The following is a 16,159-nucleotide window of genomic DNA, read 5'->3' on the forward strand; positions in this document are numbered from 1 at the left end:
TAGCTGAAGCAGGAAACTGCTTTCGGTGAAAAAACTCATTAAAGCCACTGATGCCAGAACACTCGACTACCTACGAGGAACACAGTGGAGGATTTAGCAGGTACAGAGTCAGATGTTACCCACAGAAGTTGGTGGATACCAAAGCAGAGTAGAAAAAAAAAGTTAATTTTCAAGAGAAATTTATTGTGTGGCCAGAAACAGAAGTCCAATTGGACCTTAACGTTGTTCCTGGAACAAACACCCGAACGACCTTATTCAGTCAGATAACATATTACAAGTCTTCTCAGTCCTAAAGGTTAATTTGACGTATTTGATCTCAAGTTCATTTGAGTACTGAATCTTCACATCTATAATAATAATCTCTAATTTGAAAAAGTATAATCATTTAGCTGGGCCTGGATGACATAACAAAGAACCAGCTCGGTTATCAGGGACCAAAATGTCTGAACTCTTACTTCATAAAGAGAAGACTTCATGAAGTCAAAACCTTCTTCCTCGTTTTAGTTGTTTAACATTTTAAACCTGTTGTGGAAAATCTAACCAAATAACCATGCTTTGAAAAGGTTTTTTGTGCCTAATTTTAAACTTTCTCCTACTCTCCAACTCTCCCTCTCCTGCCCCCACTTTCTTTTATTTCCCTTTTGTCCCCTGTACTTCTGACCTAACTAAAAAGCTGTGCACAGTGCCTCACAATGAAGTGTGTTTCTTTCACATGTTAATGATTTTACTCACGGCTCAGCACACTGCACAAGGCAAGAAACAGAGCTGGTCAGAAAAACAAGGTTGTGTACACACACACACACACACACACACACACACACACACACACACACACACACACACACACACACACACACACACACACACACACACACACACACACACACACACACACACACTTAGTGGTGGCGATAGTTACAGTGAATCTAAATGAACTGCCACTGAGCTGCCCTCAGTTGTGATGATGAACTTTGAAACTCAACAAAAAGAAACATGAGAAATAGTAAGTTTGGTAGGAAGGAAGGAAGGAAGGAAGGAAGGAAGGAAGGAAGGAAGGAAGGAAGGAAGGAAGGAAGGAAGGAAGGAAGGAAGGAAGGAAGGAAGGAAGGAAGGAAGGAAGGAAGGAAGGAAGGAAGGAAGGAGGGAAAGAAGGCAGGAAGAATGAAAGAAAGAAACAAAGACACAAAGAAAGAGAGAACGAAAAGACAAAGCATGATGAAAAACTGGAAAAGAAACTGTGTATCAGCTCCATTTCTGTTGCAGCCAGCTTTTCAGCATTCATGACCCTTTCAGTGAATCACACAAAAACAACAGCTCCACTTTGACAAACAGGGTGTGTGTTTGTGTTTGTGTTTGTGTTTGTGTTTGTGTCTGGGAACTGATTGTACAGCTCTCACAGAGGGAAAGAAAACAATCTCCAAGATGAAAATACATATGCACCTATTGATGTTCATGCTGCTTCACAACTATAAGCTGAAACAAGTGGAATGAACAACATTATACGGCTGTGTGCTGTGTGTGTGAATCTGGGTTGAGTCACTACCTTAATGCGAGTCCATTAAACCTTGGCTCACGACCAGGTTTCAAATTAAAGTCTGTGAGCAAAGTTTATAGTTAGTAAGTGGATGTTCAGACCCATGAAAAGCAATAAATAAGTTGATGGAATTGAATTTGCTGTAGTAGGTTTCATTATATTTCGGTTTGGTGTATAAAGTTTCATTATTACATTGATATAATTAACATTTTACTCATTTTGAAAGAGCATGGGCGAGCCAAACCGCTGAGGAAGCATGTAGCCGACAGTATTTCTTTCATCTTTGTGTTAACAGTTGAGTAAAAAATACAATGTCTATTACCAGTAAGGAACCAGTAAACCACGTCATAAATTTTGCAGAGCTTTAAATATTGTCATGGTTTTAGGACTTTGTAAAACTGAAGGAATGAACACCAAGAAGAACGTTAATCTTTATCTTACATTTAAAAAATACTGTGTTTACCACGGAGCAAATGTAGGCTCTGCAATATGTAATATTTAGGTGATTTAGTGGCATTAACTGTGCATCTTCACCATGATAAACCTCCCTTTTCAGCAGCTGAAAGGAAGAGCTTCAAAGAACAGATCCAAACACGGGAATTAGTGCCAACTGGCTGCTCAGTATGTCCATATAAGTACAAAACACTCATTGCTTCAAAATAAATCCATCAAATATATGATTAATAGGATCAATAAACTACCCAGAACATGTTGCTACTCTGATTTTGCGGTGTAGGTGGAGGAGGTTCAAGCTGATTGGTCAATTAAAGGCCTAATTTATACTTGATGACCGTGAGAATTACAGAATCCACTCTGACAGCCTCAGATCTTTTGCCAGCAGTTTAATGCATCGTGCAGTGTTACGAGCTTAAAACGGCATGTGTCAGCAGCGTGCCGTTCAGGGCTGCAGGTTAATAAGTCTAATAGTTGTGCGTTTAGCCCACTGACGGCCTGTTGAGCCCGATCTCTCCTCCGGATTCCCTCCCCTGATCGCTAAGAAGCTAATCTCTCCCCCCTCGGACCGATACTGTCTGTCTGCGTCCGCTCTTTGTTTCTGGTGGACCGCGGCTTAGCTCGGCGGGAGCTCCATGCTGAGTTAGCTGGTGTCATCCAACCATATGGTCGGAGGCAGATCAAGGTTCTCTCACGGGAGATGTTAACAGATAATTCCTGCAATTCATGTGATATCAAGACTGTGAAGAAAGCATGAGGCCCCTCAATCCTTGAGGCTTTCCAGATCAAACTTTCTGCCACTGTTCCCAGGTGTACAGTACACCACAGCTCTTATTCTATTCCGTTTATGTTTTATTGCGCCTTTGTTTTTTCTTTTCGTCGGTGTAGAATATATTTGCTCTTGTAAAGGACTTGTTGGATCTGATTAACACTCGTCACATCTTGTTAAAACGTAGTGCAAAATCTGTGTTGTAACTTTTCACAGGACGGTCAAATATATTTTATCACGGCGGGAAATAAGATCAGAAAAATCCCTGCAAGCTCATACAAACCTGAGTACGACCAGTCGATATCCTCTGGGAGTTTCCTCAGGCCTTGGACCAACGGTTCTGCTGCCACAACTATCAGAGACAGAGACAGATTATTAGGATCATTTTGCATTTTCAAAAACACACACAAATGTACACCGTGCTCTGAGCTGCTTTGTGACTTTCTGTGTGTCTGCCATATGAGCAGTAACAACGATAAACTGTATATAAAAGGGGAAATAGTTTCCAGGTCTGAAAAATTAGGCTGATGCGGAAGTGCCTTAAGATGCAATACCACCGAGTGCCACTAGAGGTTGGCTTCAAAAAGCCTCCGGCTCCATAGACTCCCATTCAACTAGTCTCATGAAATTCTCAGTCAATAATTTCGTTGTTCGTGTTGTTAGCTAAAGTTGCTCCTTCTTATTAGTTTTCTGGCGGGCCTTTTAAAATAATCCCGTCATTTATTAGAAAACAAGCTTCAAAAAGCCAATCAGATCGAGTCAGATCCCCCGCTCGCCCAAATATGGTTACTACCGGCTCCAAACCGCTCTGAACTAGCAAGATAGCATTGGTCAAAATATGAAATTGAGGCTTCATAGCGCCGTTCACAAACCAGCGGGTGACATCACTGATGGTTGACACTTGGTAACAGCCTTTTCCTATTATTCAGCTCAACATATTCATTCAACTACTTAGCCTGCTAGAATGGCTCCATTCAGTCAGAGAGAAAAAGTCAGATTTTCTGATAATACCAGTAAAGCCACTGTTTTGTACTGTACCTATTAAAGTGGTGGAAGAAGATCATTCTGTGTATGAACAGCCAGTCCCATAGTCGGATTAACAGCAGCAAAATTCAGAAGAGACATCTTGTTCTCTCTCTTTTGTTTCATTTTGATTTCTCACAGCTGCCACTGCACACACATTCAGCTCTTACTTTAACAAACCAAATACATGTGATTCATTTCCTCTGCAGCCACAGAGAGTCTCCTGTTCAAACACTATCTTCACAGTAAAATGACTTGTGTGCAACATACACAGGCTTCTGAGATGTGGCAGAAACAGAGCACTAACCTGTAGTTTCTCTAATAGACACACACACACACACACACACACACACACACACACACACACACACACACACACACACACACACACACACACACACACACACACACACACACACACACACACACACACACACACAGAAATAGCTATCTATTTCCTGGTCGTAATGTTCACTCAAGAACAGCAGAGGATACAATGATGTATGAAGTCACAGCTCCAGTGTGTCTATGTGTGAGTGCCACTTGTCTGATTCCCCCTCTACACTCTCACTGTACATTCACTAAGAGCTTTGTGTCCTCCTATAGACATCCTGTCTTCCTCTAAGACATGTCAAATATTTTTAGACTCATACTCAGATGAACAACTCTCTGCCTTGTGCTATCTCAACTAAAGTCTGTCTCTCAATTTTAACATTTTACTTCCACCCTTCCTGCTAATACGGATGAGTCAGTGCTTCATGTCATGTTCAGAAAACTAATTCATTGTATCTGAGTGAAAGTTTTTTTTTTTCATGAATGCTGATGAGTATATTTTCAAATCAATCTGTACTGTATAAAAGGTCTGTGTTAAGATACAATCACACTGTATATACAGCTTATTTATGACCAACTGTATGGGTTTTACAGTGTTGTAGTTTTAAAATACAACCAGATGGCATATTTTATGTTATCACTGGCGACACAATCTGACAAGCCTGTTGCTGCACTACCCTACTTGGTATATCGAGAGGACGAAGAGCAGGCCAATACAGATTACAACAGCAAAACGCATCATGAGAGTGATATGCTCAGAAACAACGCATATCAATAAAAAAATAAGGACTACAACAATGCATCTTTTCTTTCTTTGATCTTTCACTGTGCAAAAATACCAAAAACCTGCCCTCCAAGAAGATTAAAGCCCCGTGTGGAGTCAGATTTAGGTCACTGACAACTACCATCATATTCACAACATTAAGTCCGTCAATGCAGCTCAGCTGAACACACAATAATCCTGTTGTTTACTGTATACAGCAGCAGGATAGAAACGCAGGGGAAGTTGCTGCACATATGCTTTTATCTGCTTGGTGTTGTTTGAAACGCCGAAGACGTGTAGCCACGAATGCCCTTCTGTATTATCGGTACAATTTTCCGCACTATGAATATTCAACAAACTCTGATACAGAAGCAGCTACAGGGGTTTAAATGTTGTGCTTCATTGTTAACTCAATTTGGCTTCTTTTTCCATTTTATTTTCGCATGTGAGGCAGACGCTAAAAGTAAAAACAGTCATTGCTTTCTTTTTTCTGCTGTTGGAGGTTACAGGGAGCTCTCTGCTAAAAACAGAAGAGCGATGGGTAATTAAGAAAGCTGAGAAAAGGTCTGGAAACATCTGAGTGGAGCATCATTTCTTAAGCCTTAAAATAAATTTCAATAATATGTAATTACAGCTTTCTTCATTATGTTTCTTCACTTCATTGAATCCAGAACTCGGTTCAAAGTGCTAACGAATATGTTAACAGAAAAAAATACCTTTTAGAAGTAAGAACTGAATGAGAAATGTACAAATGTATAAATAATAACAACAATATTGTATAAATAATGCATGAATTTCACTCAGGAATAACAGATTGAGCCTGGGACACAATATCAGAGCCCTATGTTGTGGCATGCTGAACTGACAAGAATGACAAATAGTAGACAATCACAACCCGAGTAGACTGAGAGTTATTATGCTCTTTTATAGCTGTATCTCTTTTATACCATCACGGTTCATGTAAAGTGAGAACGAAGTGAAAGAGAAAAACAAGGTCTGATGTATACCAGTCTGCACAACAAAACTCTACCGCCAGTCGCACTGCTTTCTATAAATCCAATGCATTTGATGATTACATTCATGATGAAAGACAATAATGAAAAATAAATGAGAAGAGAGAAGAATAGAGTCCAGTCTGGGGTTATAGCGTCAATAATAGCTTCATTAACATCACACTATGAGGGACTTTAATTTAATTTACCCTTCGAAACTCAGACACACACACACACACACACACACACACACACACACACACACACACACACACACACACACACACACACACACACACACACACACACACACACACACACACACACAGCTGTTATTTCAATGCAGTGTTTTGTGATCTTGTTGGAGAATAGAATTTCCATCTGAAAAGAAAAGGTATTTACAAAATCTAATTGGCTTCAAATAGGAGAGCTGTCTGATCAGATGCAGTGAAATCTTTTGAAATATACAATAAATGTATATCAAAAGTATTTTCTTCTCACATTGTGGCCACACTTAATGTTAAAAGTTAGCTGCAACACATGATTTACTGCATTGCAACATCCTGCTCCTTCACCTCAGTCTCCCCTCAGCGTCTGTCCAGTCCATGTTTACCAAAGTGAAACCATGAAGCCTGCTGGACCTAGTTTGACACCAGTTGCCCTTTATTCAGGGGATTCAGCTGATACAACCGAGCATGACCATTAAAAAAAACATTTCTTTGAATCATCTCAGTGGAGCTGCACTCACAGGACGCCGATGGAATTCCTCAGAGATGATGGCTTACATCTCTTAACCAATCACTGTGTCTGAACAGGCTGTTACAGATGTTGAAGGGAACTGATTTGTTTCTCCAACCGGCTGTGTTGAAAATATTCACACAGCCAGTGGTGTTTAAAATGAGTGACACAAACCGATATGAGAATGTGAAAGACTCCAAATTGGTTTTACATGTTATATCAATGTTTTAAAATTGACCTGGTCCTGCCCTGACCACAACAGAACAAATCTCTATTTCAACTGCATGATATATATGTAACAGAGATATGATTATACAGCTGCCAGGTTGTGGCTTTGTGGTTAAAACACTGACCATAAACTATAACATCCCAGACTGCATCTTTGTTTGTTTGTTTGTTTCCTCTTTCCTTTGTTTCTTGTCCTCTCTCTCCACTGCCTGTATTAAAGGTTTGAACATGCTTCCTGCTAACAGCAATGAACATGTCACTAAAATATAAAGGATAATGAACTGAAATCTATCTGACTCCTGTCCACTGTGTTATGAGTATTAAAGAAAAAAAAAGTGAGGTGTAAGATAAACTTTCAACCTGGGCCCCATTTCCTGTCATTTTGGGTGAATAATGGGAAGAATGTCTTCTAAAATCTGTCCAGCACTAACTGAGAGCACATTAGCCACAAGACTTGAAACAGGCTGCAATGTCATACTTTGGCACAGTTATGCCCCGTCAATGTAAATCCAATAAAAGTGCTTATTTTAATTCACTGGCCGGTTCAGATATTTAATATAATTATCTGACAACATTATTGAAAGAATCCCAAAAACAAAACACAAGTCTTGCTATGAAATGTCACACAAGGTGGAAACGTTATTGAGAGTTGGAGAGAAGTGTTACTTTAATAAATCACGCAGCGTGTTTCCAAACTGTGCAAACAAAATGTCACGCAGCTTTCATAGACGATCCTTTGTTGCCAACACTCCTGTCTTGACATGCATCTTGCAGAACGTCGGGTCTGCAGTGACCATTTTGACAGAAACAGCGACAGCCAGCAAAAGAAGAGAAGACATCTGATACAAAAGGACCTTCTTCTAAAGAAGAATCCTCTTCCAAGAGTCAAGAGAGCTTCAGCAGACAGACTAGAGGTAATGCTATTAACTAAAGTGATGATTTCAGTTTCGTGATCCTCTTCCATTATACTGAGCATATGAGCCTGTCAGTGGTATTTTCTGTAGATGTACATTGACCGGGTGCAATTGCCCCACAACATAACATCACAGTCTGTTTAGTGACGGCAGGCTAAAGTGCTCCCGCTCAATACTGGCTTGATTTCAAAAGTCGTTTTTCCCATTTGACACTTAGACCCAGAATGATATGTACATTTTGGTTGTGGAAGAAAAATCCCAAAGTTTCCCATTTAATAGCTATTCTCAAAACCTTCAAGACAAAAAGGGCTTTTGATGGACATTTTGGGTCATGAGGTAGGTTTCCCATCTAGAGCAGTGACGCTTTAATATAGCATGATGAGACGGTACTGCACAAACGAAAAGCCGGGAGCAAAGAGACACTTGTGCGCTCTGCTTTAAAGAGCAGAGCGGACAGTGATGGGACTCCATTTCTGCAGGCTGGCCATGCATAAAGCTCACAGCTGAATCACTGTATTATTCCACCCATCTGCGCTCTATCTGCTTTATCTGATTTCCCAGAACTCCACATTAAAGGTTTAGGTGACTGCAGCAGAGACAAAATATTCCCATGATTTATTCATACAGGAAAGGTCAAAGGACGTGCAGCTTTCCAACAGTGCGCTGCTTCATTGTCACACATTTACACATATCTTTGAAATAAGGATAGAAAAAGACAGTATAGATTGAGTAAAGAACTGGTTTCTAGTTTTGAATCTGTTGATGAGGATGAGCTCGTGACAAACAGATCTGACACAGAATAATAAAGCAAATAACAGCGGAGTGTCAGCCGGGCACCCGACACCTTGACTACAAGTGTCTCCCATTCTGAAGTGTCAGTCACTGAGGATAATTTACTACAAGAACAACACTCAAACATGTAATATGGCCAAAACATGTTGATGAAGAGCAGAAGTGAAGATCATTAGATCTCACTTGTCAATCGAGTGAATGTTAAAAGTGTTCTCAGTATTTGAAGCATTTTCCTCGAAACCTGGCAGCCGATCTCACAAAGATGATGTTTGAATTACGTCGTTGTAGGTAGTGTGACAAAATGCAAACATTGATGAGGTTCCCTATGGTAGTGAAAACCCAAACACCCATCTACTATCTATACCCACTTTACATGGGGGAGCTGGAGCCGGTGCCGGCTGACCAGTCCATCACCGAGGACGAACGCCTTACGGGCAATTTAGAATCACTAATTAACCAAACATGCATGTTTTTGGATGGTGGTAGGAAGCTGGAGTACCCGGAAAGAAGGACATGCAAACTCCACACAGAAGGGCCCTCACCCCAATTAAGATTTGAACCAAGCTCCAGCCGAGGCTCGAACCCTCAATCTTCTTGCTGTGAGGCTTACAGTGTTGACCGCTTCACCACCATGCCACCCAGTGACAACTTCAATGTTGAATTTACAGTGTATCAGAATACAGTGTGTATCCTTCATTTCTTTTATGTAATTCAGTAGCACCTCTATCGGATAACAAAATAGAGAAATAAAATCTGGCGTTCACATAAAAAGGTGAACAAATAAAGGCAGAGATCATGAAACTGCAGCCATCATCCTGACAGGCCGGTGTGTCCCCTCAGATCTGCTTACATCAATCCACCACGTTCAGCTCATTCCTGGGGTGATTTGGTGATGAAGTGTTTAAATTTACCGTTTCAGTGTTGGCCGTGACCTTTTCGCCTCCTTCTTTAGTTACCAATCTCTTGTGTTTTCCTCGGAGGCCTTTTCAGTAACCCCCAGAGACGAGGCATGAACGTGTTGCTTTCAATCAAACGTGTACCCACACAAGAACTTCACTGCTGCAGTTTGTGAACCACGGAGGCTGTATTGAATCACCGTTATTGAAAAGTCTCCCTGTCTTGTAACTACACTGAATTCAAGAGAGATGTCACTAATTTTTATTATTGTTTTTTATACAGCTGAAGTCTTGCACTGTATTTTTTTGGCATGTAGATGCTGCAGGGAGGATTCACTGAAGCCGGCTCAGTGTTATTAGATTTGGGTTAAGTGAGCCAGTCCCGGCTGAACACTAATGAATAGCACCGTGTTGGATTACAAGACTCCTGGGGCTGACTTAGCTCGAATCCCCGAGATGAGGGAATCGTCCATCGGATGCATTTACACCGATACAAACTGATTTTCAACAGTAGATGTTATTACTGTTGTCCTCTTACGTGAAGCCCTGTGTGCTCCTTCGGCAACAAGAAGACTGTGTTCAGACCACAAGAAGGAAAGTGTCTGGAAGGTTCTGTGAATTTATGAAGGCTTTAGTTTGCACCCTGATAAACAAGCTTGTTTGAGTTTCACACAAAAATGACAGCATATGTTTTTCATCTTAAAACAAACTATGTTTTAAGTTAATTCAGTACAAAAGCACGTCATTTTTTTTTTGGGAGCACAGCAGGGGCATAAAACGCATTTTATTCAGCAAAACAAGCTTCACAACATTCATACAACGTAACACAGATGTCAATTTTCACCTTGATGACTTTCCCATGTTCTCGGCTGGAACGTGAAAATATGTCAATTCTCTGCAAAGCCGAAGACTCCACAGCTACGCTAGTGCTAATGTTAACATGCTAATGTTTAGCAGGTATGTTCAGCATGTTCACAATCGTAGTTATAAGAGTAACAAAGTACAGCGTAGATTGGTGCGAGTGTCATTAATTTTGCAGATGTGGACAAATACAAATTTGTCCTAATGAGATGAAAAGTCAGGAGATCACCAAAGTAAGATACATAATGTGAGAACTGTGAGTGTCTGTACCAAGTTTTATGCAAATGTATCCAATAGATCCTGAGATATTTCACTGGATAAGTTAAAAGCGTAGACCTGGATGAGAAGCGTGAGGATCGTCAAAGTCATTAGGGTTCATCCCTCTGAGCAGATTGGATATCGGTACCAAATCTCACAGTAATCCATCCAATAGTAGCCCAGGCATTTCACTAAAAATGTCAACTTCAAGCTGTTGGTAGATGAACAGCTTTCCGTCTGAGGATGACAAAAGTCTCTGAAAAATGTCTTGGTAATCCATCCAATAGCTGTTCAGATATCTCATATGAGATCAAAAACGAACTGAAACATAACAATTAAACCCCGCTTGGTGACTTCATGCTCTTTCCTCTTCTTTGAGCCGCCCTCAGCATGCAGGATAAAAACGAAGGCCTCCGCCATCACATCATGAAAAACATTCCTACAGTCCAACAACAAATAAAACTAACTACTGTTCTTTTGCTAAGTGAGAGGACCCCGAGACAACACCTGCCATAACTGATCACTGATGAACACGCGACATACGCGTCACATAAAACGTGACACCTGTTGACCTCAGCGTCACACACACACACACACACACACACACACACACACACACACACACACACACACACACACACACACACACACACACACACACACACACACACACACACACACACACACACACACACACATACATACATACATACAGGCACATGCCTCCAGGGGCCAGACTATAACTTATATAGCATTCAGCTGTGTTGCGTGTCAGTTTGACTTCCCTCACATTCACTGTCTCACCGTTTCTGTCGCCTGTCTGACTTTCTGCATGTCATACTAGAAACTATGTGCAGAACCATTAGCAGGACGGTGAAACACAAAGACACTACAGAGACAGAGAATGTTTTAAAGTTGTAGACTCGATAGAGAGGATTTTAATTTCAGTGTTAACAGGACCACATTACACTATTTACCAGTCAGATTAAACATCCATTTAATGGCTGGAACAATATCAGCCATTCAATTGTCCATTTAATTAAATCCCAGCCATTTAATCACCTGTAGAGGAGATGAAATTTTAGCATTTTTCATCAAATAAGAATGGGGAAGTCTGGTATCTGGTAATTAAAAAATAGTTTTGCCTAACCTCATGTACAAGTCCAGGGATTTTAGGACCCTTTATGGCCCATTTATATCCTGCTGCATCTGAGATGTCTCACATTCATCTTCTTTGTCCATGTTGAATGAACAAAGCCTCACAGTGAAGTCCAGCAGCACAGGTTATGAGTTAATGAGATTAGGCTCCACATTAAATGGAGGATATTGTTTCTGGTTGCTAAACAAACAAAGCATTGTTCCACGAGGACTCGACCACATTAAAGCCGCAATATAAAACCTTATCAGAGGAGCCTATCACTGTGTGTGTGTGTGTGTGTGTGTGTGTGTGTGTGTGTGTGTGTGTGTGTGTGTGTGTGTGTGTGTGTGTGTGTGTGTGTGTGTGTGTGTGTGTGTGTGTGTGTGTGTGTGTAATAGAGCATGTGGAGTGTCTTGCAGTCGAGTTGTTCTGAAAGGGACAAGGCAGTACGTTTTGTGAGAAAGTGTGTGTGCACGTGTGTGTAATGAGGTGACCGTGAGAATATGGGGCCCTATGTTGGAGGTGGTAATACAGTTGAACAGCTGGGTGTGGGTTGGGACGTAAAAAAAACATATACACACACACACATGCACGTAGAAACACACACACACACACACACACACACACACACACACACACACACACACACACACACACACACACACACACACACACACACACACACACACACACACACACACAGTGTCAGGTAACACCCCACCATGTCCAGCCAGATGGGGTATCACAAATTCCTTTAACAGCCATTTGGCTCCATGAAAGTCTAATAAAACTGAGCTTGTTCTGTTACTTAAAACTCTGCTCAGCTTTAACCAGATGCAAACACACTGGTGACCACTGAGAAGTGATCACAGCTTTCTGCCGGGTCTCCAAGAGACAAAAGGCATAGTGTGTTTCAGGGTAACTGATTGGACTTTAAATGAATAATTCCCACACCAACAGCATGAGTCAGTGATGTAGTTTTGGGTTAAAAATGGTCTTGCCTGTATTTCCGCTGCAGCTATTTGAATTTCATTATTTTGTTCCTATTTAAAACAAAAGGAGGCTGTGGGGATTTTGTCCAAAACGTCCACAGTAACACACCTCCCTCTGTGGACACATAAAATATAGGACAGCATACAAAGAAATGACGGAAAAACCCTGAAGAGAAGCTGTGATGCGGGAAATATTTTGTTTATCCGCAGCTATTCAACTGTGAAACGTCAAAACGTCTATGACTCCACTGTAGGATATGGAATATGTTCATAGGGCTGCAAACACCACAACAATAACATTCATTATCTGTTATCCTTTTGCCTATTTTTCAGTTAATCAATTAACATTTGGACTCCAACAATATATAATAGAGAAAAGCAGAAAATCCTCACTTTTGAGGTCCTTTTTCATTCATGATTATTGAATTATTCTATCAAGTGGTTTCGGCAATCCGAATATAAATATTGAATTGTACTCAGTAAGTCAGATATTCATTATAAAAGTATTTGGATATAACCATATTCATATGTAAGTGAGTGTAATTACAAACAAATTCTGGATGATCAATTCCTGATTATGTTTTGCATGATAACAGAGGATGAGAGCCTCAAAACATTTCAGAGGTTGATGCTCCTTGTGTTCTTCACTGGGCTTAAGTTTAATGTTTCTGAGCTAGTGAAGCTGTAATATGCATGTTGCTGTTATTACACTCCCTAAACCCCGGGCTTGGGTTAAAGCCAGGTGTTCAGGGGATGAATGAGCATATTTATTCCACATTTAGCCTGAAGCTGGGACCTTTCTGATGAGTTGTGAGTGGTAGAGGCCCTGCAGGGGACTGACCTCGAATCTTCACTTGGATCTAAATATCAAACCAGGCAGGCAGAGCATCTTTTTCAGAAGCAATGAATAAACGTTAACAAACACTTCGAGGGTTGCACACATGGACATGCACCGATCCAAGTCTCACAACTGAGGTGAACAGTTATCAATGAGGGTGAATTAAGTCACAATGCATGTGTAAACAGTGCGGAGTGTGTGATGTGAGCTGACATTTAGGCCACACACATGCATACTGGAGGGAGAAAGCACGGGGGACTGAAGGAGGCAAGCCAGTTGGCACACACAAAGTGTGCGTCTCTCTGTGTGTGCGTGTGTGCTAAATGTTTCAACCCAATTCCTCTTTTCCCATTGGTTGTCTATCTTCTGTGCATGAGTTCTGGTTTATCCACTGAGCATGTATGATTGCACATGTCCACCTCCATTCTAAGGGAACTGTGTGTGTGTGTGTGTGTGTGTGTGTGTGTGTGTGTGTGTGTGTGTGTGTGTGTGTGTGTGTGTGTGTGTGTGTGTGTGTGTGTGTGTGTGTGTGTGTGTGTGTGTGTGTGTGTGTGTGTGTGCGGCTCACTAATCTGCATGCCTAGTTAGAGCAGTGAGATGTACTATTTTTCCATCTGCTCAGCACAAACTGAGAAAATACGGCACAGTGTGTGTGTGTGTGTGTGTGTGTGTGTGTGTGTGTGTGTGTGTGTGTGTGTGTGTGTGTGTGTGTGTGTGTGTGTGTGTGTGTGTGTGTGTGTGTGTACGTGTGTGTATACGTGTGTGTATGTATGTGGTTAGTAATCCGGTAGCTGTTCAGTGGAGCAGGGTTGGAAACTAATACATAAGCTTTTGGTGAAAAAAAAAAAAAAGATCTTCTTTAAGATTTCCTGGGATCTGAAAGCACTGATCACTCTTTAAGGAAAAGAGCTTTAAGTCCGCTGCCTTTTAAACCAGTAGAAGAAGAAGAACACAAAAGGACACAAAGAAGAAAAACATCTGGATTCCTGAAGAAGAATTATTTGCCTGAATGTTTTTACTGTTCCAGTTTGGTTTGTTATTTATGTTACATGACCGAGAACAGAAATGCTGATAATAAATTGCAAATCAAACAATCGAATTCATCTGCTGACAGTTTAAAAGTCACTGAACTTGCTTATCAACAAATGTCGAGACGTGATGACACACTTTCATTGAAGAATCTATTCAGCATGCTTTCCATCAGCATTCAGTCTGAATCAGTGGAGTTTCCATGACCACAGTTCACAGCGTCATGACAACGGAAGAGTCCCTGATAGTGTGTGGAACACCCCAACTTCCTGTCGGCTTCCTGCTCCGACTCTCTCTATCGCCATGGATACCAAACCATCCCCTCTCCCCTCTAATTTTCAGCGCAGGGTCACATCCCCAATTCCTTACTTGTCTGGGAGACAGACACACACACGCTGGAATAATCACAGAGACACATATACACTGACAGACTTGCAAACATTACACATAAATATATGTACATGTATAATTACACATATGCACACAGGCATTACAGTGTTATTTTAAAGTGCTTCGGTGCAGTACACACTATATATGTGTGTATGTGTCTATGTGGTCCCTGGAGGGGAAGCTACTCCAAGTGCCCACCCAAAAATTCCTATGGAAAAGTGTGTGTGTGTGTGTGTGTGTGTGTGTGTGTGTGTGTGTGTGTGTGTGTGTGTGTGTGTGTGTGTGTGTGTGTGTGTGTGTGTGTGTGTGTGTGTGTGTGTGTGTGTGTGTGGGGTGGTCGGATGTGGGGGTTGGGGTTAATCAACTTTTAAACCTCTGATTGGTCACAGCCGCAGCTCCTTAATGAACTTTCTGAGTTGGAAAAGAAAGTTTGTGCTGCGCTGAGATCCGGTTAACGTCTTCTCTGTTTGTCTCTGAATTCCATGGTTGACGAAGCAACAGAAGAGCTTCCATTAACTTTCACCAAACCAATTGGTGTCAGTTCTTTCTAAACTTCAACTGGAAGAACAAACCTATCTGCAGCTCATAAAATGAAAGCCCTTTTTGAAAATGGCTTTGAGAAATCCAGAGTTTGTGTTAATTTATGTCTTTGTTTCTCTCTTTGAACTTTCTGAACAACAAAAGAGATTTTATTGGCACTTCAAGAAAGGCATCTTGTATGACTCACTATCTATTTCCCTCGCTTACTTTCATTATCTCTGCCAAGAAGGTTAGTTATCAGTGCAGTTTTTGTTTTTGTAAGCAGCAAGATGGAAATACATTTTAACATAAGACTTGGTTGAAAGGTGTATCTTTGACCAAGGAAGAACCGTACACGTTTTGAAACAGATCCAAATCACAAGGCTGATAAACAGATGGTAGTAAAATTCAATAGTGACAAAACAGAGAAAATCCTAGAAATAGAATGACTTCAAATCACAATCTACATTCATGGGTGCCAATAGTTCCCAGAGAAACACATGTACTTGCTCAAACTTCTGGGGAGAACCAGCCGGGAAAACAGCTCAGATGTCCGGCTCCAGCTAAAGCAAAGCTGTATTTTAAAATAATTGCAATAGTTTTGAAAATATATCCAGACATATATTTAGCGGTTGCATTTGCAGATTTGCATTTGATAGAGGAGCGGACTATTGGACTCGGTCTGTGTTATTTAAGTGC

The 16,159-nt window shown here is 41.0% G+C and overlaps 1 protein-coding gene across 2 annotated transcripts in view; it reads right to left on the bottom strand.

Annotated features, from left to right (window-relative positions):
* The window catches only part of ptprz1b (protein tyrosine phosphatase receptor type Z1b), a 68,332-nt gene that overhangs the window by 40,826 nt on the left and 11,347 nt on the right, over window positions 1-16,159 (bottom strand). For both annotated transcript variants that reach the window (XM_069700129.1, XM_069700130.1), the window contains exon 2: window positions 3,040-3,108. In XM_069700129.1, coding sequence (XP_069556230.1) covers window positions 3,040-3,108 — 69 coding nt within the window. The remainder of the gene's footprint in view (window positions 1-3,039; window positions 3,109-16,159) is intronic.

Source organism: Brachyistius frenatus, unplaced genomic scaffold (assembly GCF_029030835.1).
Source record: "Brachyistius frenatus isolate BFR_SWC_R1_liver_20210118 unplaced genomic scaffold, ASM2903083v1 Contig_32, whole genome shotgun sequence".
NCBI classification, from domain to species: Eukaryota; Metazoa; Chordata; class Actinopteri; family Embiotocidae; genus Brachyistius; species Brachyistius frenatus.